The sequence below is a fragment of the Erinaceus europaeus genome, chromosome 20 (genome assembly GCF_950295315.1).
Source record: "Erinaceus europaeus chromosome 20, mEriEur2.1, whole genome shotgun sequence".
Taxonomy (NCBI): domain Eukaryota; kingdom Metazoa; phylum Chordata; class Mammalia; order Eulipotyphla; family Erinaceidae; genus Erinaceus; species Erinaceus europaeus.
Genome location: NC_080181.1, coordinates 37606397 through 37630964, shown reverse-complemented (window position 1 = coordinate 37630964; position 24568 = coordinate 37606397). Strand labels below are relative to the sequence as shown.

The 24568-nt window shown below is 40.9% G+C and overlaps 1 protein-coding gene and 1 non-coding gene across 5 annotated transcripts in view; one reads left to right on the top strand and one right to left on the bottom strand.

The window, feature by feature from the left end:
* Positions 1 to 17410, bottom strand: part of HERC2 (HECT and RLD domain containing E3 ubiquitin protein ligase 2) — a 206635-nt gene extending 189225 nt beyond the window's left edge. For all 4 annotated transcript variants that reach the window (XM_060179237.1, XM_060179240.1, XM_060179238.1 and 1 more), the window contains exons 1-3: positions 17302 to 17410; positions 16603 to 16705; positions 3765 to 3879 (exon numbers count right to left, since the gene is read on the bottom strand). In XM_060179237.1, coding sequence (XP_060035220.1) covers positions 3765 to 3879; positions 16603 to 16674 — 187 coding nt within the window. In that variant the 5' untranslated portion in view covers positions 16675 to 16705; positions 17302 to 17410. The remainder of the gene's footprint in view (positions 1 to 3764; positions 3880 to 16602; positions 16706 to 17301) is intronic.
* Positions 17411 to 21317: 3907 nt separating this feature from the next.
* Positions 21318 to 21458, top strand: LOC132535198 (U4 spliceosomal RNA). The gene has a single exon (XR_009546969.1). It is a non-coding gene; the product is annotated as a U4 spliceosomal RNA (small nuclear RNA).
* Positions 21459 to 24568: the final 3110 nt, after the last annotated feature.

Below are 24568 nucleotides of genomic sequence, written 5' to 3'. Positions count from 1 at the left end.
AAATAACACTTAACAATCAACTAAAGATTAGTAATAGTCCCAAAATGTGGAAGCTCAACAGTACACTACTTAACAACAGCTGGGTCAAAGAGGAAATAAAGGAAGAAATCAAAATGTTACAAAAGTTCAATGAAAATGAAGACACAGCTATCAAAATATTTAGGACACAACTAAGGCAGTACTGAGAGGGAAGTTCACAGCCATACAAGCATACATTAGGAAATAAGAAAAAGGTCCAATAAACAACCTGATTGCACATCTTAAAGACCTAGAAGAACAAAGGAACCCTAAAGCAACCAGAAGGACAGAAATAATTAAAGTTAGGGCAGAAATCACTAACAGTGAAAATAAGAAAATCATACAAAAGATCGACGGAAGTAAATGTTGCTTCTTCAAAAGAGTGAACAAAATCAACAAAACTTTACCAGACTCACGAAAGAAAAAGGGGGAAGACCCAAATTAATTGGATCGTAAATGAAAGAGGAGATATCACAACAGACACCACAGAAATTCAACATATCATGTGAGGTTTCTATGAACAACTATATGCCACCAAGCAAGAGAACCTAGAAGAAATGGACAACTTCCTAGGTATCTACAAACTTACAAAAATTAAAGAGGAACTATATAATATGAACAGGCCCATCACTGCTAATGAAATTTAAACAGTTATCAAAAACCTTTCCAAGAATAAATGTCCTGGACCAGATGGTTTTACAAATGAATTCTATAAAACCTTCAAAGAAGAACTACTACCTCTACTTTTAAAAGTCTTCCAGAAGATTGAAGACACTGGAATATTCCTTTCCAGCTTCGGTGAAGCCAACATCACTCTGATACCAAAAGCAGACAGGGACACAACCAAAAAAGAAAACTACAGAACAATATCTCTGAACATAGATGCTAAAATACTGAACAAAACTCTAGCCAACTGGATACAGCAGTATATTAAAAAGATTGTTCATCATGACCAAGTGGGGTTTACCCCAGGGATGCAAGGTTGGTTTAATATACGTTAATCAATCAATGTGATCTAGCACATCAATAAAAGCAAGACCAAAATCAACATGGTCATATCAACAGATGCAGAGAAAGCCTTTGACAAAATACAACATCCTTTTATGATCAAAATGCTAGAAAAAATGGTAAGAGATGGAAAATGCCTCAAGATAGTGGAGTCTATATATATAGCAAATCTACAGCCAACATCATACTTAATGGTGAAAAACTGGAAGCAATTCCCCTCAGGTCAAGTACTAGACAGGGCTGCCCACTATCACCATTGCTATTCAACATAGTGTTGGAAGCTCTTGCCATAGCAATCAGGCAGGAGCAAGGAATTCAAGGGATACAGATTGGAAGAGAAGTCAAACTCTCCCTATTTGCAGATGACATGACTATATACATAGAAAAACCTAAGGAATCCAGCAAGAAGCTTTTGGAAATCATCAGGCAATACAGTAAAGTGTCAGGCTACGAAATTAACATACAAAAGTCAGTAAAATTTCTCTATGCAAACACTAAGATGATGAAATCCAGAAATCAACTCCTTTTACTATAGCAACAAAAAACAATAAAATATCTAGGAATAAACCTAATCAAAGAAGTGAAAGACTTGTATAGTGAAAATTATGAGTCACTACTCAAGGAAATTGAAAAAGACACAAAGAAATGGAAAGATATTCCATGTTCATGGGATGGAAGAATTAACATCATCAAAATGAATATACCACCCAGAGCCATATACAAATTTTATGCTATCCTCATCAAAATCCCAACCACATTTTTTAGGAAAATAGAACAAATGCTTTAAATATTTATCTAGAACCAGAAAAGACCTAGAATTGCCAAAACAATCTTGAGAAAGAAGAACAGAACTGGAGGCATCACACTCCTAGATCTCAAATTGTATTATAAGGCCATTGTCATAAAAACTGATTAGTACTGGAACATGAATAGACATACTGGCCAGTGGAATAGAACTTTGAGCCCAGAAGTAAGCCCCTACACCTATGGGCATCTAATCTTTAGCAAAGGTGCCCAGACTATTAAATAGGGAAAGGGGAGTCTCTTCAACAAATGGTGTTAGAAAAAATGGATTGAAACATGCAGAAGAATAAAACTGAACCACTATTTCACCAAACACAAAAGTAAAGTCCAAGGAAAACTGGGAAATGTTATGCATGTACAAACTATTGTATTTATTGTCGAATGTAAAACATTAATTCCCCAATAAAGAAATTAAAAAAAAAAAAAAAGCAGTGGATTCATACCAAGCCCCAGCAATAACCCTGGTGGCAATTAGAAACAAACAAAATATATATATATATAACTTTATTTTCTAACCACAAGATTTCTTTCTTTGGCTGAGCCAGGATCTCACACACATGCAATTTCACCACTCTTACGTCATTATTTTCACTTGGACAGAGAAAGAGAAAGGTAGAGACCACAGTACTAGTGCTTCCTTGGGTGCCTTGAATCAAAGCTCTGTCTTGTGCACAGCAAGGTCCGACAACTACCTGACGAGCTATTATGGGGACTGAGTGAGGAAAGCCTAGAGAGAGGTTACTTGCTTTTCATTTGACAAAACTTGTGGGATAGTAAACTTAAAATATATACATACATTTCATTATAACTGTTACCTTGAAGACAAAATAATAAACTAAGCTCAACAGAGCTATAAGGATATACATGAAGTATCTAAAAGAACTAGTTAATAAACAGGAATGAAAGGACAAAATGTATGGAGTTTCCAATATGTTTCAGAGTGGACACTGTCCTAACTCATTGTATGCAGAGAAAGGTGACAATTTCTATGTAAGTACTATTTTTACCCATCTTGATAATTTTCAAATAGTAAGACTAACAAATCATAGGAGTGACTCTCTAGTGGTTTTTTTTTTTTTCCAGATTCTACAGGTTTCAGGTAGGTAAAGATATTCGTTTCTTTTGAAAACCTTAGTGGCTGCAACCAGGTGGTGGTATACCTGGTTGAATGTACGCGTTACCATAGGCAAAGACCTAAGTTCAAGCCCCTGGTCCCAATTTCAGGGGGAAGCTCCAGGAGGGTGAAGTGGTACAACTGACATTTTTCTCTCCCTCTTTCAATCTCCCCTCTCCCCTTTCAATTTTTGTTTTATCAAATAGTAAACAAATAAATATTAAAAAGCAAAAAAAAAAAAAACTCAGTGATTCTGACATGCAGCCTAAGACAAAAAACAAATAGCAGTCATAGTGAGTTTCTATTAGTACAGGAATAAGTAAGAGTGTTCACTTACTTATATTTATATTTTTATATTTCCTCACACAGATGCCAAAACATAGTAAAGGACCATGTCCAATCCACAAGGACTTTCAAAGAGTTCTCTCCTCTCCTAAAGGAGAGTTGTCCAGGAAAAATGTCAGGAATAATTATTTCCATCCAACCTCATAATAACCATTATGTACAGTTAGGCAGGATCTATTTCAAAATTAAATACACACACAAAAAAAATTCATACTGGAACTTCAAGTAAGCCATCAGAGAAAGGACACCCCAACAAGGCAGTTTTACAATGAAAATATCTTCAATTCACATACAACAATGAAATCCTGGTTGCTCGTAGTATTAACTATCATTTAGACAGCAATTACCACAGTAAAAACAAAACTTCAAAGAGTTATGCTCAGATACTTCTGTTCCTCTAGTAATTGCAATATGTCTATAAAATTCAACTTACAAGGCTACTACAGAATGAAAAATAGCAACTCAAGGCCCTTACCTTTTCTAGAAGGAAGGTCTCCATTCTGGGCTAATTCTGTTCCAGTATATATAATTTCTCCATCTTTAACCATTTCATTCCACAGGCCACATAGTCCATCTCTTGTGAATGCAAGCTGGCAAAGAGAAAATGAAAAACAAATCCCCAGAATGAAAATACTCAGACCACAATTAACAAAGAATAATATGAGGGCGGTGGGGGGTGGGGGTGGAACATCTCAACTCTTAAGTCATTCAACATTTAATGAAAATTATTTCAAGAAATATAGTAAAGTGAAAAAAGACATTGCATAATTGTGTATATAATAAGTTAACTTCTGTGTAAAGTGTAAGAAAAAAAAAACACACATGGGTGGGGGAAGATAGCATAATAGTTATCAGAAAGACTTTCAGGCCTGAGGCTCTGCAGTCCCAGGTTCAAATTACAGATAGCACCATAAGCCAAACAGCATCATTGTCTCTAGTAAAATAATAAATAAATATGCTCTCTCCCCTACCACCACCACCTTCCAAAAAAGGATGACAGCCTAGGCCAAGACAAGGAAAGTACAGTATTAGAGATGGTTAAAGGGGGAAAAGGATGCAGGAAACAGAAGTGGAATGAATATTACTTCAGTTTTAACCATTGAAGCTTGCACTAACTACCAAATATAAACAATAACATCCTTTCCCTATACACAAGTATATGCACGCACACATACTCCCAGAGACTTGTGCACACACATACTCAAAATACAGATCCAGATCCACAGTGTGCAGAGCTAGAGATTCAGAAAGCTGGCTTTATATCTTGCCCTAGGTGAGACCCCAAAGGGAAAGCAAAGCAGACTTATGTCCTCAGCCATAACAACACACTGGTCTCATCCCAGGAGGGCTGGGGTGAGTGCTTTGGATGTAGCATATGTTGTGAAACACTGGTGCTGAAAACTATAGAAAAAGAAGAAATGAGGGCCAGGCAGTGGCACACCCAGTTAAGCACACATACTATCATGCACAAGGACTCGGGTTCAAGACCTCACACCACACCTGCAAGGAAGAAACTTCTCAAGTGGTGAAGTACGGCTGCAGATGTCTATATTTCTCTCCCCCTCTTATCTCTTCACCTCTCTCAATCTCTCACTGTCCTATCAAGTATAAGAGAAAGTGGGGGGATGGGGGACAGGCAGTAGCACACCAAGTTAAGCACATAGTATGAAGTGTAAGGATCTACACAAGGATCCCGGTTCGAGCCCCTGCCTCCCCACCTGCAGAGGGGTCACTTCAAAAGTGGTGAAGCAGGTCTGGAGGTGTCTATCCTTCTCTCCCTCTCTCTATCTTGGCCTCCTCTCTCAATTTCTCTTTGTCCTATCCAAAAAAACAAACAAACAAACAAATGGCCATAGGAGCAATGGATTCATAGTGCAGGCAGCAAGCCCCAGAGACAACAACGGAGGCTAAATAAATAAATAAGCAAGCCGCCAAGAGCTGTGGGTTCATAGTGCAGGCTCCAAACCTCATTGATGACCCTGGGTGGTAACTTAAATAAAAGAAGGAGGAGGAGGAGGAGGAAGAGAGAAGCCAACAGCTGAAACATATATAAGTTAAGGAAGAAGTCTAGCTTATAGGGATACAAGAATTATTTCCACTGCCCATTCTTTGGGCTCTTGAATTGAGCCGACAGGGAATAAGTTAGAGCAGAAACTATGTAGTAAGCGGAGATGCAAAGAATAAGTATCTAGAGAAAAAGACTATAGAGAAGGCCCAAGGATCTGATGACACAAAGACGGAAAAGAGGTGTGGAGTTGAGTGTCTACTATTCAAACAATGGCCAGGCATCTCAAAGAATTCTCTCCTAGGACTTGAGAGAGGAAGAACATTGCTAAGGCAACAAAACAAGCTTCCCTGGAGGAAGGTTTTAAAAAGCTACTATGGGGGATAGAGATGAACTCCCCTGGGAAAGGTTCAAAGCGTGAGAAGAGAAACACAAGATCCTGAGAAGAAATAAACCAGAGAAACAATAGCTCATCTGGATAGTGTGTTTGCTTTGCTGAGCACGCAACCCAGGTTCAAACCTAGTGCACTGGAAGAAGCTTTGGTGCTATAGTCTTCCCTCCCCCACTTCAAAGGTCAGTCCTGAGCAATGAAACACCCATGATTGAAGGAGGAAAAAGAAAATGCTTTAAAAGAGATAGAAGAAATGCTACAAATACATTTAAATATATATATATATATATATATATGTATATATATATATATATATATATATATGAAGATACCTAGAATTGCCAAAGCAATCTTGACAGGGGAGGGGAGGGGAGAGGAAGGGAGGGGAGAAGAAAGGGAGGGGAAGGGAAAGGAGAGGAGAGGAGAGGAAGCTAGCAATGGAGGCATCATCCTTCCTAACTTCAATTTTATTATAAGATTATAGTCAGAAAAACTGTGTGGCACTAGAAGAAAAATAGACATACAGATCAAAGGAATAGAACTGACAACTCAGCAATAAGCCCTCAAACCTTTAGACAATTTATGGCAAGGAAGTCCAAAGTATTAAATGTAGAGAAGGGTTTTCTATACAAGTGGTTCGGGGAAAATAGGGCTGAAACATACAGAAGAATAAAACAGCACCATATGTCACCAAGTATAAGTCAATTCCAAATGAATCAAAGACCTGGACATCAGACTAAAAACCATAAAATATATGAATAAATATTGGCAAATCCCTCCACAATGTCTGCTTTGGAAGCGTTTTTCAGAGACTCAATGACTCCAGCAAAAAGAAAAACAAAAACAAAAATAAGCCAATGGGACTATATCAAACTGAAAAGTTTCTGCACAGCAAAAGGAATCATCACCAAAACCAAAAGATACCCTAAGTGAGAGATCATTTTTACACACCATAAATCGGCTGAGGGACTAGTAACTAAAATATGTAAAGAGCTCACGAAACTCAACAACAACCTAAATAAATAAATAAACAAACAAACAGAATGATGAGGTGTGAACATGAAAAGAATCTTCAACAGAACATGCTCAAGGAACCAGGGACAGAAATAAATGCTGGTAAGGATGTGGAGAAAAGGAAGCCTTTCTATACTATTGATGGGAATGTAAATTAGTTCAGGCCTGTGGAAGAAATTTGGAGATAGGGTGGGGGTAGATAGCATAATGGTTATGCAAGCAGATTCTCACATGAGGCTCCATAGTCCCAGGTTCAATCCTCCACACTACCATAAACCGAGCTGAGCAGTGCTCAGGAGAGAAAGGAAGGAAGGGAGGGAGGGAGGGAGGGAGGGAAGGAAGGAAGGAAGGAAGGAAGGAAGGAAGGGAGGGAAAAAGATTGGAGATCCCTCATAGCATTAGAAATAAACATACCGTATACCATAGGACTAGACAACTCTTCTAGGGACCTATCCAAAAGACACCCAAAAAGATCTATGCACACCTATAGGTTTGTGGCTACACTACTATATAGCCCAAATGTGGAAATAACCCAACAGATGGGTGGTTAATTAAGTTGTGTTATATATACACAGTGGAATACTACTCAGCTGTAAGAAATGATGAAATCTTCTCTTCTGCTACAGTTAAATGGAATTTGACATAATCATGTTAAATGACGTAAGTCAGAAGGAGCAAAATGAATACCAAATGACATCACTCATAGGTGGGACTTAAGAAACAAAGACAGAGGGGGAAAAAAGGGAAAATACAGAGTAAAACATATATGACTATAAAAGAGTCAAAGACTCTGCTATAGTAATCTACCCAATAAAGTGATTTAGATATATAGAATTTACTAAATAGAACTGTATCTCAATAAAATTCATTTAAACAACAAAAAAAAAAAAACATGGAAATCCTGGAACTGATAAATACAATATCTATAATTAAGAACCCAGAGGCCAGGTGGCAGCACACCTGGTTGAGCACGTTACAATGTGCAAGGGCCTGAATTTGAGCCCCAAATCTCCACCTGCTGGGGGAAAGCTTTGAGTAGTGAAGCAGTGCTACAGGTGTCTCTCTTTCTCTCTCCTCTGTCTCCCCCTACCCTCTCCACTTCTGGCTGTCTCTACCCAACAAATAAAGATAATTAAGAAATAATAAAGTAAATTAAGAACCCAGTTTGATTACATATCCTAAAGATAAAATAATCACAAGAAGTCATTATGGCAGCCAGGGACATGCATGGTAGAGGGTGAAAGGTAGAACGAAAGAGAGACGGAGCAACACCACAGCATTGTGCTACTTTGTACCGTGCGTGCTCCCATGGGGTAGCAAGGGGCTGGAACCTCACACATGGTAAAGTGTGAGCTCTACCAGGTATGTTATCTCCCAGCCCCCACATACGACATACCTGAAATGGCAAAAATCATAGAGATGAAAAGATTAGAGGCAGTCAAAGTTCAGAGGTGGTAGAAGATAAATAGAGAATGTGATTGGGGGCCACCAGTGGCAAACTTGGTTAAGCACACAACAGTACTATGTGCAAGGACTCAGGTTTGAGCCCCCTGATGCCCACTTTCTCTCTCCCTCTCTATCTCCCCCTCCTCTTTCAATTTCTCTCCGTGCTGTCCAATAAAATGGAAAAAAATGGCAACCAGGAACAGTAAGTTCATAGTAAATTCATGAACCAAACTCCAGCAATAACACTGGAGGTTAAAGAGAGAGAGAGAGAGAGATGTGAATGTGATCAAAGAGAGGAAGCATGAGAGAAATCTTTGTGGTGATAGAATATACCTAGATATTAATGATGGCTGTACTTAAATGATTCAGACACATGATAAAAATGCACAAAATTACACACACATTGTACCAATGTCAATTTGCTGGTCTTATATTGTGGAGTATCTCTCTCTCTCTCTCTCTCTCAGCATAAACAGTGACCTCTCTACTTTCTCTGCAACTTCCTACTAGTCTATTATTTCAAAATAAAGTTTAAAAAAATGCTTCATACATATCTAATTTCATACTTGACTTCAAAGAACCCAAAATAGAAGCTGTAAGAGATTCATCTGAGTACAGCTTATGCAAGAAAGGGTAACACCACTCTTGGACTCATGCTCACAAATGCTCTTATCCTACTAAAACCAGCAAATATGCAAATTTTATATTTTAAGAATAAACAACTTAGGGAATCCTTTTTATGAAAGACAGCACCATTCTATTATTTAGGATGTTATACTCATTTGTTTTCTCCTTCTGGTTTATGTAGTGTCAAAGACTGAACTCTGGTCTTCATATATGCAAGGACTGTGCTCCACCAGAGTGATCTGTATAGTTCCTTACAGCATTTTTTTTACAACGTTTTTAATAGTTCTTTTGCTAAATTGTTACCTGAGAAACAACCAACCACACTAAACTGTAAATGTAAATAGAAAAAGGGGGTGGGGTAGATAAAGGGGGGGGTGGGGTAGATAGCCTAACAGTTATGCAAAGAGACTCTTATGCCTGAGCCCCCCCCCCCAACACACACACCAACATAAGGCAGAGCTGAGCAGTGCTCTGGTAGGAAGGAAGGAAGGAAGGAAGGAAGGAAGGAAGGAAGGAAGGAAATGTAGTGATTACCCAGCTAATATTTCTTAAATTTATTTACTGTCACTTCAAGATAGTAGCGAAAAAGATGTTTCCATCTCAGTTCAAGGTGCTCTACACAACAATCAGAAGAGTCTAGAATAGTAAAAGCAGCATACATTCTAAAAAAAAGGGGGGGCTACCCAGCAGGCAGTGGCACACCAGTTGAAAGTATACATGTCACCATGAGCAAGAAACCAAGTTCAAGTTCCCAGTTCCCACCTACTGGAAGCTTTATTAGTGTTGAAGCATCAACTACAGGTGTCGTCTTTCCCTCTCCCTATCTCCCCTTTCCCTTTCAATTTCTCTTTGTCCTATCAAGACAAATACATAAATAAATAAATAAATAAATAAATAAATAAAGGCACTCTATTAGAGACAGCAACATGCTAGTTCAAATGCATCTAAACATCTACAATCAAAAGTGTCTTGAATCAATGTCTATGTTCTTTATAATATACATGCATTAAAAGCTTTATAGGGGCCCAGGGAAGAGCAGCAGAGCACTCTTCAGCCAGTACAACACACACTACAATGTGCCAGGACCCAGGTTGGAGCTCCTGGTGACCACACCTGAGAGCATTAAAAAGGGAAGTTTCATGAGCAGTGGAGAGGTGCTGTAGTACTGTAGTGGGGGATCTGCTAGTAGCAATGGGATTGTGCAGGCACAAAGGACCGATAAAGTTCTGGTGGGAGAAAAAAAGGTTATAGTCTCCAAAATTTTTTACTTTCTCTTTTTTCTTTTTTTTTTTTTTAATGATTTGGTTTTTTTGTTTTTCTATTTTTTTATATTTATTTTCCCTTTTGTTGCCCTTGTTGTTTAACATTGTTGTGGTTATAGATGTCATTGTTGTTGGATAGGACAGAGAGAAATAGGAGGGGAAGACAGAGAGGGGTAGAAAAAGACAGACACTTGCAGACCTGCTTCACAGCTTGTGAAGCGACTCCTTTGCAGATGGGGAGATGGGGGCTCGAACAGGGATCCTTATGCCTGTCCTTGCGCTTTGCACCACGTGCACTTAACCCACTGGGCCACCACCTGACTTCCTACTTTCTCTTCTTTCCTTTTTTGCCTCCAGAGTTATTGCTGGGGCTCGATGCCTGCACAATGAATCCACTGCTCCTGAAGGCCATTCTTCCCATTTTGTTGTCCTTGTTGTTGTTATTATTGTCATTGCTGTTGTTATTGTTGCCAGATATGATACAGAGAAATGGATAGAGGAGGGGAAGACAGAGAAGGGGAAAGACAGACACTTGCAGACCTGCTTCAATGCCCATGAAGTGACCCTCCCGCAGGTGGGGAGCTGGGGGCTTAAACTGGGGTCCTTGTGCTTCGTGTCACGTGTGCTTAACCCACTGTGTTACCACCAGCCCCCTAATTTTTTTGCTTTTTAAAGTTAAGAATATCAAGAGCATTATAAACTAAAACAGCCACAAATACCTGCTACGTCCTATGGTTGAGAAAAATGTTTCTACTTCACATAATATTTTTCATATTTTTATTTATTTACTGTGAGTAGACAGAAAAATTGAGAGGGAAAGGGGTGGTAGGGAGAGAGAGGGAGAGGGGGAAAGGGAGAGAGAGGGAAGGGGAAGGAGAGGGAGAGACCACCAGCAGCTCTGCTTCACCACTCATGTAGCTTCCCCTCAGGGCTTGAACCTGAAGCCTTGCGCACTGTAATGTGTGTACTCAACTAGGTGCACCACCACCCAGCCCCTCACATGCTATTTATTAACCAATTGTCAGTTCTGTTCCCAACACTAAAAACCGTGCTAGGAAAGGAAGGTATACATTTCAGACATCCTGACAAGATGAGACAAACAAATGTCAATACAATGCTTGCATACACAATGTGTGTTTGCAGGGAAAGATTCCCCAAAATAGAACTATGGATAGTGGCCCTGGAGGTGACATAAGAAGAGTAGTGCAAGACTTACAAGCATAAGGTCCTGAGTTCAATCCCTGGCAACACATTTGCCATAGTAATGTGCAGGTTCTCTCTATCTCTCCCATGTGTGCACACAATTTGATAAATAAAAGACATTTTGTTTAACAAAAGAAACTATGTCTAAGTAATTCCTTAGAGTAAATAGACGACATTTATTCATCACATTTAATAAACAAAGGTAAACTTTTTGGGAGAAGGGGGTAAATAGCATGGTTATGCAAAGAGATTATTTTTTGTTCGTTTTTGTTTATCGCTGGGGCTGAGTACCTGCACTACAAATCCACTGCTCCTGGAGGCCATTTTTCCCATTTTTTGTTGCTCTTGTTGTTATTGTTGTCACTGCTTGTTGTTGTTGGATAGGACAGAGAGAAATTGAGAGAGGAGGGGAAGACAGAGTGGGAGAGAGAAAGACAGAATTGTGAAGTGGCACTCCTGCAGGTAGGGAGCCCGGGGCTCGAACCAGGATTCTTTTTTTTTTTTTTTAATTTCTTTATTGGGGGCTCAAACCAGGATTCTTATACCCATCCTTGTGCTTTGTGCCATGTGCGCTTAACCAGCTGTGCTACTGCTTGGCCCCCTGCAAAGAGATTCTTATGCTTGAGTCTCCAAAGTCCCAGGTTCAATGCCCCGCCTACCCCTACCAAAAGCCAGAAATGAGCAGTGCTCTCTCTCCCTTATGCCAGTGCTCTCTCTCCCTTATGTTGCACCATGTGCGCTTAACCCTCTGTGCTATCACCTGATCCCCAAGTGCTAATTTTAAAGTTGATTGTTTCATGTGGCCTGCGAATGATGTTATAAATATTCAAATGACCCTTGACAGAATAATAACTCCCCTAACCCGATCTAGAGGAAAAGACCAAAAAATAAAATAACATAAAGCCTCAGGGTGTATAAGCCCCAGCAATATAACCTTGTGACCAAAACAAGTACAAAAAACTGTGTTGTAAATGATGCAATTGCTGTTCATGGTATAGTATTTGATAAGAAAAGCACAAAGAGGGGTCCGAGGGGGCACACCCGGTTAATCACCTGCATTACTCTGCACAAGGACCTAAGTTTGAGGCCCCACTCCTGGTCTGCAGTGTGTGTGTGTGGGGGGGTGTGGATATTTTTTTCTCCCCCTTTCTATTTTCCCCTGGCCTCTCAATTTCTCTCTGTTCTATCAAACAAAATTGGGGGGTGGCGGAGGAAGAAAAAAATGGCTACTGCGAGTGGTAGATTTATACGGCAGTTGTCAGGCTCCAGCAATAACCCTGGAGGCAGTAGGGAAAAAAAAAGCTCAAAGAATTAAGTTGACAGTGGGAGTGGCTGCTGGGGGTGGGGTGATTCAGTTGGTAGAGTGCAGGACTTGCATCCCTGAGGCTCCCTATTTCACTGCTGGTATTGCATGTACCAAGGTTGCTCCTTACTGTCTCTGTCTCTCTGTTCTCCTCTCTCATGTGAAATACTCTATCTCACATGATGTGTATAGAATACATTTTTTGGGGGAGGATTAATGGTTTACAGTAGGTAAGAGTTATTGATAGATGTGTAAAATTTCTCAGCTTTCTGCAGGTGTCTGTCTTTCTCTCCTGTCTCCCCTCCTCTCTGTCCTATGCAACAACAAAGACATCAATAATAACAATAATAACCATGACAATGATAAAACAACAAGGACAAAAAAAAAAAAAAAAGCCTCCAGGAGCACTGGATTCATGGTGCAGGCACCAAGCCCCAGCAATAACCCTGGAGGCAAAAAATAAATAAAATAAAATAAAATAAAATAAAATAAAATAAAATAATTAGCACTTAATGTTGCTATGAAAAAAAAGCTCCTAGATCTATTAAATTTTGAGTCCTGATTGTAGTTGCCCTGTCAGGATCTGATCTAATGATTTCACAGACTGTATAGGCTGAGCCATTCCTACCCCTGCTATAGACAGAAGGTGAGAGGCAGAGGAGAGAGACGAGAGAACAAAGACTATGACCATAAGGTCATTTCACTACACATAAAAGATTGCCCCCTGCAAGCAAAAGCACTTCCAAGTGGTAGCCCAGGGTTCAAACCTACGTCCATGTACATGATGAGGTGTGCACCCTACCCAATAATCCACCTGTAGCCCGCCGTTTTCTCTTGCCTCCCTTCCTTCCCTCCCTCCTTCCTTCCTTCCTCTTTTCTCTCATTTCTTCTTTTGCCTGTTTCTAATCAGAGCACTGCTCAGCTCTGGCTTATGGTTGTATTAACAACTGAACGTAGGTCTTCTGATATAGCAAGAACGAAAGTCTATTGTGTTATTTCCCACAGCCCTACAGCAAAGTTCTTAACACTCAATTTCATACCTACTAACAATCAACATCTCAGCATAGCTCATCACTACAAGTATCTCTAATCAACTACTTACAGAATACATGATTCTTGATAAACATCATGCAGTATGCAAGATGTTATTACAAAAAACAGATTAACTGAAATACTAAGTGTTTAACCTCAAAGTGTAAAAACACACACCTAAAAACATTTCAAAGGCAGGGGTAGATAGCATAATAGTTATGCAAATTGACTCTCATGCCTGAGGCTCCAAAATCCCAGGTTCAATCCCCTGCACCACCATAAGCCAGAGCTGAGCAGTGCTCTGGTAATTAAAAAAAAAAAAAAAACACATTTCAAACAATCTTGCTGATAACATGAAGCTTTAAAAGGAATTTTTCCAAGCCATCTGCAAACAAAACTAGTTTAGAATAAAGAACAGTCTAGGGTAGGGGGAGATAGCAAAATGGTTATGCCATCAGACTCTCACAGCTGAGGCTACAGGTCCTGGTTCAATCCCCCACACCACCATAAACCAGAACTGAGCAGTACTCTAGTCCAAAAAACCTTATATATACTATAAACAGTATTACTGCTAAGAAGCAAGAGGTAGTTCACCTGGTTGAACAGACACTTTACTATACACAAGAACCAGGATTCACGCCCGGTAGCATAGTGGGTTAAGCGCACGTGGCACAAAGTGCAGGAATGGCTTAAGGATCCTGGTTTGAGCCCCAGCTCCCCACCTACAGGGAGGTCGCAGTGAAGCAGGTCTACATGTATCTTTCTCTTGTCCTCTCTGTCTTCCCCTCTTCTCTCCATTTCTCTCTGTCCTATCTAACAAAGATGACATCAATAACAACAACAATAATAACTACAACAATTTTTTAAAAGGGCAACAAAAGGGAAAGTAAATAAAAATAAAATAAAATTAGCACTTAATGTTGCTATGAAAATAAAAAGCTCCTAGATCTATTGACTCTTGAGTCCTGATTGTAATTGCCTTGTTAGGGTCAGACCTAATGATTTCAGACTATATAGGCTGAGACATTCCCCACCCCAGCTATAGACAGAAGGTGAGAGGCAAAGGAGAGAGATGAGAGAACAAGGAGTATGACCATAGGGCCATTTCACTACACATAAAGCTTCCCCCCTGCAAGGATTTGTATATATGTAATAGTTTTTGGACAATCTTACAATTACCTTATTAAATATATTATTAGGATGTTTGGAGCCAGCATTTTATTTACTTTTTTAAAAAGCATTATTTGTCTTTATTCAATTTCCTTTTTGCCACTGGAGTTATAGCTGGGGCTCAGTGCCTGCATGCAGGATGGATCCTCAGCTCCTAGCAGTTAGTTGTTTCTTCCTTTTTTTGCCTTTTTTACATGATAGGACCAAGAGTAATTGAGAAGGGGGGCGGGGACACAGTGAAGAAGAAAGAGAGACACCTGCCATACTGCTTTAAGGCTCCTGAAGCTTCCTCCCTGTAGGTGGAGACTAGAGACTTGAACTAGGTCCTTGCGCTAGGCCAATATTTTATGTCCCTGTGCTCTTGATGTAAAATACCTAAGTACTTCTCTTATTAAGACTAAACTAATACAAAACAGCCCTACTGAACTCATGTCTCCAAAAACACAAACATGGGGCCTATAAACCAAGTGAATTTCTGCAGGATATATGACTACATGTCACCTCACATTCATTATCATATTAGCAAGACATCATTAAGAATGACACAGACTTCTTTAAAAATAATAAGCAGGGAGTAAGGCAGTAGTGCAGCGGGTTAAGTGTTGGTGGCACAAAGCCAAGGACAGAGGTAAGGATCCCGGTAAAAGCGCCCTCCCCCCCCCCCCCCCCCCCCCGCAGGGGAGTCGCTTCACAAGCAGGTCTGCAGGTGTCTGTCTTTCTCTCCCCCTCTCTGTCTTCCTCTCCCCTCTCCATTTCTCTCTGTCCTATCCAACAAGGACAACATCAATAACAACAATAATAACTACAACAATAAAAAAACAAGGGCAACAAAAGGGAATATTTTTTAAATTTTCTTTTAAATCATAATAATACGTGGTCCAGGAGGTGGCACAGTGATATTGCTTTGGACTCTCAAGCATAAGGTCCCAAGTTCGATCCCGGGCAACACGTGCCAGAGTGATGTCTGGTTCTTTCTCTCTCTTCCTGTATTTCTCATAAATAAATAAAATCTTTTAAAATAATAATAGACAAAAATGCCATGGATAAAAGCTTCCTACAAGTAACAATAATTAAAATGTAGTCACCGGGGAGTCTGGCGGTAGCACAGTGGGTTAAACGCACGTGGCGCAAAGCCCAAGGACCATCCTAAGGTTCCAGGTTTGAGCCCCCGGCTACCCACCTGCAGGGAAGTCGCTTCACAGGTGGTGAAGCAGGTCTGCAGGTGTTTTTCTCTCCCCCTCTCTATCTTCCCTTCCTCTCTCCACTTCTCTCTGTCCTATCCAACAACGACCACAAGTATAACAACAATAAAACAACAAGGGCAACAAAAGGGAATAAATAAATATTTTTTAAAAATTAAAAAAGAATAAAAAAATGTAGTCACGGGTGGGAGCTAGATAGCATAAAAGAAACAGACTGTCATTGCCTGAGGCTCCAAAGTCTCCGGTTCAATCCCCCACACCACCATAAACCAGAGCTGAGCTGTGCTCTGGCAAAAAAAAAAAAGTCACAGTCTAAAAAAAATAATAAAACAGAAACAAGATATATTTTAGGCTATAGAAAAAAAAAAAAAACCTGTTCTCTTCAATATGTCATGATCCAAGTTGCATACCCAGACATAACCAAAAGGAAGTCTTAATCAGGCATTTAAAATGGAATAAGAAGACAGCAAGGAAAAAAAAAAGACATGAAGAAAACCCCACCTAGGACCTGTCAGCTCACCTGGGAGGGTGCCAGCTTTGCCATACCTGCCACCCAGGTACAGCCCTGCCCTCACGACACTGGGAGAAGCTTAGGTGCTGTGGTGTCTTCCCCTCTCTGCCTCTATCTGAAAACAAAATACACATGCACATACACACCTGTATGTCTGTTTTCAACCATTTGGAGTCTAGTCGAGCCTGAGCAGCCAAACAGAAAGAATCAGAGGGCATGGTTCCTCCAGTTCCCTTCCAGTTTTTAGACCTGCAAATAAAACGAAACATTGAAGACCTTCACCTTCGTGGGATTTTACACAGACCCTCCGGCATGGTTTAATGCCGCAAAGGGAAAGGAAAGATGGGCGAGGAGAGCTGGGGGAGGGGAGTGGCAGCAGGAGAGAGGGAAAGAGAATGGAGAGACGAGAGGGAGAAAGGAAAATGCCTGTTTCCAGGTGCGACCTACACGTGGGATTCGCCCGCGGGAGAGACCCCGAGAGCTGACAGTCACAGGAGACCAAATCACAATGTCACCCCTTCCCTTAAATCCGCAAGCTACACACACAAATAGACAAGAATCCCACATTTCAACGCCAAGTGACAATAGCGTGTGCCCGCTGCTTCACCCCTGAGCAGTGCGTGGAACACGGAACAAACTCATCAAAATTTACGTCTGCAGAAAAATCAAAACAATAATCGCTCAGAAATGTAAAGACAGACCGGGACGCGCGCCGCCGGCGATCCGCGCAGGCCCAGGTCCAGCGGCCGCGCCAACGCCCGCCGCGCCCCGGCTCCGCTCGGCCCCGGCCCCGGCCCCACCCGCACCCAGCAGCCACCACCCTCGCCGACCCCCGGGACTAGGACCTGGCGCGCAGGAGCCCGGCCGCCTGGCTCCCGTGGCGCGCAGACTCAGCCTCCCAGCCGCCACTGCCTCCTCTGGCACTAGCTATCCCGGCTCCACTCGCGGCTGGAGGATGGGCTGCCGGCCCAGCCGCTCAGCCAATCGGCACACATCTGCTGGCGATCCGAGCCAATAGAAGAGAAGAAGTCCTCTTGCTCCTCCTCCCGACTCTATTGCTGCCTCCAGTCCTGTTCATCTTCTTCTTAGCAGGGCCTTTGCGGTCAGGACCAACCTCAGGCACCGAAAGGCGGGATTTCCGCTTCACTCCCACACGCAAGGCTTCCCGATGGACTCCTCCCTCAACTCATCTACAGAGCCCCTCCCACATTCTCTACCTGGTGGGGTGCACTCTGAGTAGTCAGGGAAAAAGGTGCATTCTTTTTTTTTTTTTTTTTTTTTTGTCAAAGTCTGAGAGTAAAGTTCTGTTATTTGGACCAGTTCATTTGCTTAGGCTAGTTTCTTTTTTTAATTGGGGAATTAATGTTTTACATTCAACAGTAAGTACAATGTACATGCATAACATTCCCCAGTTTCCCATATAACAATACAACCCCCACTAGGTGCTCTGAATCCTTCTTGGACCAGTAGTCTCCCCACCCACCCACCCACCCCAGAGTCTTTTACTTTGGTGCGATACACCATGGTGCATTCTTTTCTATTTTCTCATTTTTCCTTCTTTCTTTCTTCCTTTTTTTTTTTTTTTTTTTTGTGAGGTGGGGAGTTGATGGTCTACAGTATAGTCCTTGTCACAAAAATACAACTTCTCATCTCATCATACTTCTCTCCCCCAACCTAGGTCCTCTTCCATCATCTTTTCGCTGGACCACCACCCCTCCCCTCAAGCCACCCCTCCCCTTCTTTCCCCAGAGTCCTTTGCAGAACCTTCTCCAAATAAAGAGATCCAATGGGTCAATGGTTATATGAAAAAATGCTCAAAGTCACTGATGATCAGGGAAGTGCAAATAAAAATACAAAGATATCAATTTACACATGTGAGACTGTTACGCATTAGAAAAGACAAGAACCAATGTTGGGCTTATGTGATCTGGCCTCAAGTTGGGGAGGGACTAGATCTAGAGTTTAAGTGGGATCTAAGTTAGCCTTAAGTCTTACTATATTTTACTTTGTTTGATGACTATAAAAAGGGTTGTCATAGGGGACAATTATTGTCCTTTAGTTGATATATACTTTTGCCTGTCTATCTCTTGACCAATTTACACATTATTTCTTCTAAGCTTATCAAGAGGGTGACATTAATGATGTTGCTGTCAGAAGAGATTAGGGGTATCTCTTACTTATTTTCTTCTGTATAGTTAATTGAGTACATAAAGTGACTGAGGGAAGTGAAGTAGAGGGTAAGAGAGGAAAGTGTCTATGTCTAAGTACTAAATATTTAACTAAATATTTTGTGGTGTCTTCTTTAGGGCTTTCTACTTGCTTGATGGCCTTATTAAGTCTACTTCTAATCACAGCAGACTAATGAGCACTTTTACTTTGAGGTATATGGTTTCCCCTAATTTATGGATACATGTGTACATGTATCCTGTCCCCTAGGCCCTGATCTATATCTAGGATCTGTAACTTTGTAAGAGAGTGTGCCATTTGAAATGAAACTAGGGGGAGTTAGTAGTGCAGCAGGTTAAGCACACATGGCGCAAAGTGCAAGGCCCTGTGTAAGGATCCAGGTTTGACCTCTCAGCTCTCCACCTGTGGGGGAGTCACTTCACAGGCGGTGAAGCAGGTCTGCAGGTGTCTATCTTTCTCTCCCCCCTCTGTCTTCCCCTCCTCTCTCCATTTCCCTTTTTCCTATCCAATAATGACGACAACAATAATAACTACAACAACAATAAAAACAAGGGCAAAAAAAAGGAAATAAATATTTTTTTAAATATTTTTAAAAAATGAAATGAAGCTAGGGAGTCCTCTACATTAGGAAAGGTCTCACCAGATTAGTGTAGTTGGATGGTTGAGATCTCAGGTTTGGTGTCTCTAGACACATTCCAAAGTAAAATGTGACATAGTGGCACTGATTTAGTTGAGGTAATCAGAAGCAGTATCACAGGGTGCCCCGACCAGCGGGGCAGTGAACAGGGGCTAGGAACCTAAAGACCTGGAATGACAGGGACAAGAGACATGAAAGAACGACAGCAAGACAAGTTTCTGATCAAGCTGCAAAATTTTATTGTGTTCACAGGCATTATAAGACTTTGGGAAGGGGGGGGAGATGCTGGAGGAGGAGGAGGGGGAGCAAACTTCAAAGTGGAATGTTCCTTGCAACAAACAATGGCCGAAACCATGTTTATTACCACAACTGTGTGTTGTCTCACTTGATTACTGATAAATGGTTTACCTGAGGGGAAATGGCCTGCCCAGAGGGGAAATAAAACCTGTCTCGAGGGCTTCCATTGTTTCAAAGCTTATCATCTATCAAGCAGAGAAATGGTTCCTGGCAACAGGGTACGGGAACAAGAGGAGAAGCATCAAGAAACACAAGCAAAGTCCAGGAGGTCCCAGGACTGGGAGAAATATGGATTTTTAAAGAGAATGGGAAAGGTTCCTTGCTATCTCAGGTTTGAAGAAAGCAATAGATAATTATTATTATAACCAAGTTATTTTGGAGTTTGGTTTACTTTGAAAATCCCATGGTTATGAATTACGGTACCATATATGACCTTACCATGATCTATGTCCTGTTTCGATACAACAAATGACACTCAATGATTTAACAACTAGGAGAAAGTCTAAGCTCTTCAGATAGAGAAAGGACTACAAAAACTGGATAAGGGCAAGAGACTGGCATACTTTTAATGATGGCCTTTTTGGTCACTACCAGGCCACCCCGACATCTGGGCCTTTAGTCAGGGAATCCTTGGATTCCCACATAGATATGATGGGCCTATTCCTCAAATAGATTTCCTCTTTCCACCATCACTGGTCATTTCCACCAGGAATATCATCGTAAGCCCTCTTGTAGGCCTCCCCAGCACATGCCCTCAATGTAGAATAGCTATGGTAGGGACTCCCCTGCTCTCTGAAGGGAGGTTGGGTCAGCATACTTTGCCACTCAAGGAAGATGGGTCCTGAAATGAATATAGCCTAGAATGTTACTAGCTTTGAAAATGGACTGTGAGCTCAGATTGACAGGGACTTAGAAGTTACAAAGGCTCCTGAGATAAGAATAGATATGGGCTCTAACTCAGATAGATGGGGTAAACAGCCAATGGTATTTATATACTTCTATCATGTTTGAGAGCTACTCTCTGCCCTAATCCAGTTTTCTAGCCCTATTTTCAACTCTGACACTATCTTCCAGACAATATTTTTAGTCCACCGGCATATTAGCTATCAAGCTTATGCAAAAATAACTAAAGTCATGGACCCCTTAGAACATACCTAAAATAGACTTCCTAGCTTTTTCCCACCCAAAGACCCCTAATTTCATCTGCTCAACCTTTGGGTTCCTGTTTGTTAAACAATTTGTCCTGCTTAATATCTTACCATGACTTCCCTGGACAGATGACCTTACCAATGTGGCCCAAAGTCTCACCTCTTCAGTGCCATACACCACCAGTGAAAGATAGAAACAGGCTGGAGGTCAGTCCTGGAACCTCTAGGGTAGAGCTCACTTTCCAGCATGCTTCTCTCAATTCATACCAATTGATACTGCATCTGCTGATCCAACCTATTCAATTCAATGAGTACCACCGCAGCATGCTTCACTTCAGAGTGTGTCCAGAGACGTAAGGTGTGGAATGTCAACCCTTCAGCATCATTACTCTGGTGAGACCTTTCCTTTCTCATAAGACTCCTTAATTCCATTTTGGGTGGTCCACTTCCTAACAAAGCCTCAAAACCTAGATATAGACCAGGTTCCATGAGATAGGGCAGATGTACACATGTATCCATAAATTAGGGCAAAATATATCTCTTAAAACAAAAGTGCACAATAGTTTCCAATGAGTCAATAAATGAAGCAAGCAGCTTTGCGCAGTGGCAGTATCATAGCCAATTAGGTTTATCTGAGGTGCGATTATTGCTAATTGAAAACTTTTCCCAATATCCTGCATTGATGAATTGAAATATAGTCGCCATTGGCAATTTTTGACAGTCTCTACGGAGACTGAATAAAAAAAAAATAGCAAGCAAGTACAAAGACCTAAAAAGACACCTTAATGAAATAGTTTCTACTTAGATCTAGATACCCTCCGCACCTACTTCCTATTACACTTCCCTCAGTCACTCCAAAGCTAACCTTATCAAAGTAAGGACTACAAAAGCTGAATAAGGACAAGAGATTGGCAGACTTTAACAATGACTCTTTAGTCACAGTCAGGCCACCCCATCATCTGGGGCCCTAGTTGTGGAGTCCTGAGGTTCCCAAACAGACAAGATGGGCCTAGACCTCAAATAGATCCCTCTTTTCATTGTTACTGGTCATCTCTATCAGGAACAACACAATAGACCTTTTTGTGGGCCCCCATAGGACCTTGCCCTCAATGTGGATCAACAATGGTAGAGAATGTTCTATCCTCCAAAGGGGGGTTAGATAGCATACTCTATCTACCACCTGAAGAAGATGGGTCCTGAAATTGGTGCAACTCTGAATGCTCTGATGACCACAAAATATAAGTTCAAACCTATTGGGATGTAGCGGTTACATAGGCTCTATGATCCAGAAGGTACTTGTTTGTTTGTTTGTTTGTTTGTTTGTTTGTTTTTGTTTCTTTGCCTCCAGGGTTATGCCTGGGCCTTGGTGCCTGCACTACAAATCCACTGTTCCTGGAGAGTTTTTTTTTTTTTTACCTTTTGTTTCCCTTGTTTTTTTTATTGTTGTTATGGTTATTTTTATTGTTGTTATTGCTGTCATTATTGTTGAATAGGACAGAGAGAAATGGAGAGAGGAGAGGAAGGCAGAGAGGGGGAGAGAAAGACACCTGCAGACCTGCTTCACTACTCGTGAAGCGACTCCCTTGAAGGTGGGGAGCCAGGGGCTTGAACTGGGATCTTTGCAAAAAGGTACATTTTTTTATATTTATTTTCCTTTTGTTGCTCTTGTTTTTTATTGTTGTTAGTTATTATTATTGTTGTTATTGATGTCATCGTTGTTAGATAGGACAGAGAGAAATGAAGAGAGGAGGGGAAGACAGAAGGGTAGAGAGAAAGACAGACACCTGCAGACCTGCTTCACTGCTTGTGAAGTGACTCCCCTGCAGGTGGGGGGCCAGGGCTCAAACAGGGATCCTTAAGCTGGTCCTTGCTCTTTATGCCACGTGCACTCAACCTGCTGCACATTTTTTAAACGTGATATCAGGTCTTAAAGGGACACTGCCTATCTTACCATAGACAGAACTCATGTTACTGCTGGTAGCAGAGAAAGTCGAGAAAAAATTGAAACCTGAAGTATCATTGAAAACAAACCTTAAGATTATTTAAGTGGTTGGGGAAGTGGTTCAGTGAGTGGAATTCAGATTTGCATACCTGAAAACCCTGATTAGATCCCCTCAAGTATATGCTGGAACACAGATGTGTGTGCCATCCCTTCCACCATATATAGTAAGTAAAATTCAGAAATAAAATAAAATAAACAGTTGAAGTTATACAACATATGTTCTCTTATTATGCTGAAGTTAGGCTACCAATCTTGGAAAATAAGTGCCACACTTATTTTACAGAAACTATAAAGAAAATAGAAAATATTTTGAGTTAAAATAAATATGTAACAACAAAATTGGAGGAGGGAAAAGCTAAAGCAGTGATAAATACCTAAGAGTAATAGTGCTGGATCATAAGGCATTCCCATTTTTATTTAAGAATTCTCTACACTTTTCTCCATAATGACTAAACCAAATTGTATTCTTACCAGCAGTGTAACAGAGTTCCTACTTCTCTATATCCTTGCCTACATTTATCATTTTGTTGATGTAGGACATTCTTACTGGTGTAAGGAGGAATTGCCTCCTTTGTTATATTAACTCCTGATATTTTATCTTTTGGGATACAGTTGTATATGGAATTGCTTCCTTCAATTCTTTTGCTTGTGACTCATCATTTATATATAGAAATGCCACCGATTTATGTGTATTGATTTTTTATTCTGCTATTTTACTTAATTGGTTTGCAGTAGTTTTTGGTAGACTTTTTAAAAGAGTTATCCAGGTGTATTACCATATAATCTGAAAACAATGACAGTTAACTTCTTTCTTTTTTACCTCCGGGGTTAGTGCCTTTCTTTTTGCCTCCAGGGTTGCCTGCACTGTGAATCCACTGTTCCTGGAGGCTATTTTTTCCCTTTTGTTTATCATTGTTGTAGTTATTATTGTTGTTGTTATTGCTGTCATTGTTGTTGGATAGGACAGAGAGAAATGGAGAGAGGAAGGGAAGACAATGATGGGGAGAGAAAGACAGACACCTACTGACCTGCTTCACCACCTGCCTATGAAGCAACCTACCGACCTGCTACATCACCTGCCTATACAGGTGGGGAGCCATGGGCTCCAACCAGGATCCTTATACAGGTCCTTGCTTCGAGCCATGTGCACTTAACCCTGTGTGCTACTGCCCAGCCCCCTAGAATGGACAGTCTTTTGTATATGCTATCATAATGCTATCCTGACTTCCTTGGACACACGACCTCACCAATGTGTCCTGGAACTTCAACTTACCAGAGCCCTACTCAACTAGGGAAATATAGACAGGCTGGGCTTATGGACTGACCTGCTAATGTCCATATTCAGTAAAGAAGCAATTACAGAAGCCAGACTTTCTACCTTCTACAACCCATAAAGAAATTTTTATTGATTTAATAATTATCAAAAAGACCATAGGTTAAGAGGCGTAGAGTGCAGGAATTGGGCGGTAGCGCAGTGGGTTAAACACATGTGGTGCAAAGCACAAAGCATAAGGATCCCGATTCGAGCCCCGGCTCCCCACCTGCAAGGGAGTCGCTTCACTGGCGGTGAAGCAGGTCTGCAGGTGTCTATCTTTTTCTCCCCCTCTCTGTCTTCCCCTCCTTTCTCCATTTCTCTCTGTCCTATCCAACAATGACTACAACATTAAAACAACAAGGGCAACAAAAGGGAATAAGTAAATAAATAAATGAATATTTTTTTAAAAAGGAGTAGAGTGCTACACAATTCCCACTGCCAGAGTTCCATTTTCCATCTCCTCCATTGAAGGTTTCCTATTCTTTTTTTTTTAAATATTTATTTATTTCCTATTGTTGCCCTTGTT